Source organism: Gavialis gangeticus, unplaced genomic scaffold (assembly GCF_001723915.1).
Source record: "Gavialis gangeticus isolate Ggan-Ray unplaced genomic scaffold, GavGan_comp1, whole genome shotgun sequence".
Classification (NCBI taxonomy): Eukaryota; Metazoa; Chordata; order Crocodylia; family Gavialidae; genus Gavialis; species Gavialis gangeticus.
In genome coordinates this window covers 43047116-43049049 of record NW_017728996.1, presented here as the reverse complement: position 1 = coordinate 43049049, position 1934 = coordinate 43047116, and the positions used below count along the sequence as shown (strand labels likewise).

At 46.2% G+C, this 1934-nt stretch overlaps 1 protein-coding gene across 3 annotated transcripts in view; it reads right to left on the bottom strand.

The window, feature by feature from the left end:
• Nucleotides 1-1934, bottom strand: part of TLN2 (talin 2) — a 313576-nt gene that overhangs the window by 68612 nt on the left and 243030 nt on the right. For all 3 annotated transcript variants that reach the window (XM_019504368.1, XM_019504369.1, XM_019504370.1), the window contains 2 exons: nt 1140-1265; nt 464-580 (listed from right to left, as the gene is read on the bottom strand). In XM_019504368.1, the coding sequence (XP_019359913.1) occupies nt 464-580; nt 1140-1265 (243 nt within the window). The remainder of the gene's footprint in view (nt 1-463; nt 581-1139; nt 1266-1934) is intronic.

Genomic DNA, 1934 nt, shown 5'->3' with positions numbered 1-1934 from the left:
TCTGATCATATTAATTGCTCTATTGTTAATGGCATAGTAGAAGAAAAAAATGTAGATAAGATTAAAATCACAGGTGCCAAATATGCTGGCTTTGAAAGGTTTCTTCAGTGCAAAGGCAAGGTTAAAAAAGGTAAAAAGGTGCTTCATTCAGAAAATAATGTTGAAGTGGGAGTTTCATGTCTCACGGAGATAAAAAAAAAAAACAATTGCTTCAAGTATATGATATGACAGTTATCTCACAAATCAAAATACAGCCCCAAAATGGTCACTGGTGACATTGGAAAGCAGGTAGGCTGAAGGAACATACCAGCTTAGAGTTAATTTAGAGCAGCTGGCAGTGACTAAACTGCATCTAACTCACTACAGGACAGATGCAACATGTCCTGAGGAGCCTCTGGTGCAGCCTAATTTGATTTTAAATGTGTTCTTTAGCAGGCTGCCATGTGCAATTACATTCTTTTACCGTGAGTTCCTGTTTGATGTACTCGATTGTGGCTTCAAGAGCTCTTGTGCCTCGAGTAGCTTCATCTTCTACTGCTTTAACAGTTTTCAAAAGTGATGTGACATTTGTTACCATAACCTGAAAGGAGAGAGAGGTGAAAATACATAATTCCCTCCTACATTTAGGAAACACCATTTTTTCATTTTAGGACTATCACACTATGAAACGATTATCAATTCTGGTATCCTTTATAAATAGTACAAGTCATTTGATTCAGCCCTCTGCTTATGAAAGGTCATGTTATGCATCTCTGATTTCGTTAGTCTACCAGAAAATGCAAATCTACCCTCCTATGGCAACGTAGAATACTCCCTCAGTCAGATGCACACAGGAGAATGGGGATGTCCTTAGGTAAGAAAACAGGTTTCACCAACATCACTGGTGTTGCCGGATGACTTAGAAACTGTTGTTTATTGACATCAAATTGAAGGCAGCCAATTATCCAAGTTTCCAGCTGTCATGAACTGTCCAGTTAAAGATCATCTCAAGTTATTTGAATACAGATGAAAAAGCAGGAAAATAAGAGAATTAGGTGAACAAGAATTCACTGCCAGCAGCCTTTGGGATTGCAGTAACAAAGCAATATCAGCAATTTCGTTAATAAATGTCAAACAAAGCAAGTTATTACACTACCTACCTTGGCAGCTCCCTTCAGCTGGTACATGGATGGATCATCTGCTGGTTTGCTAGCAGCTCCTTTGGTAGCACCAATGAGGTCAGAAAGGGCCTTAGCAACATCCTTAATAGCATTGATCAATACAACCTACAAGGGTGAGAAAGTTTAGCTTGAGGTTAGCGTAACAAGTTCTCAGGTCAGCTGACAGATGGAGGATTTGGCAAGACTAGGCACTTAAGGGATCTGCTAAGCAGAGGGAAAATACTGTGTCATACCTACAGTCACCAGGACTGGCATCAGCAGCCCTTAGTGGCCTGGATGCAGTGAGGTTTTGCTCATATTGAAAAACTAGCCAATTGCCCATCAAGAATGATGTGGGGAGGAGGGTGGTGGGGACAGACGCCACCACCCACTGACCCATGTTGCCGCCATTCTGCTTCCGGCTCTGTGCACCACCCCCCATCTGGCTCTGTGCGCCTCCTCTGCCCCTCACAGCTTCACCCTGCAGCACCACAGTTTCTCAGGCACAGGAGAGGGAAGGAAGCTTGCATGCAGCAGCCACAGCTGCCACCCAGCACCCCAAGCTGCTGCTGCTGCTGCACGTCTGGCCACGTGAACCCCCATCTCCCTCCCCAGACTCCCCTCCCTCCTTCCCAGCTGTTCTCAGGGCCTGGCAGTGGCAGTGGGGTGCTGCCACTGTGCCCCCCTCCTCTTCCTGCTTCCCTCCCCCTCGTCACCTCCCTACTGCCTCCCCTTCCCTGCCGGCTTTTGTTGGGGCCTGGCAGCGGCGGCGAGGCTGGGGGGGGGGGGGGGGGG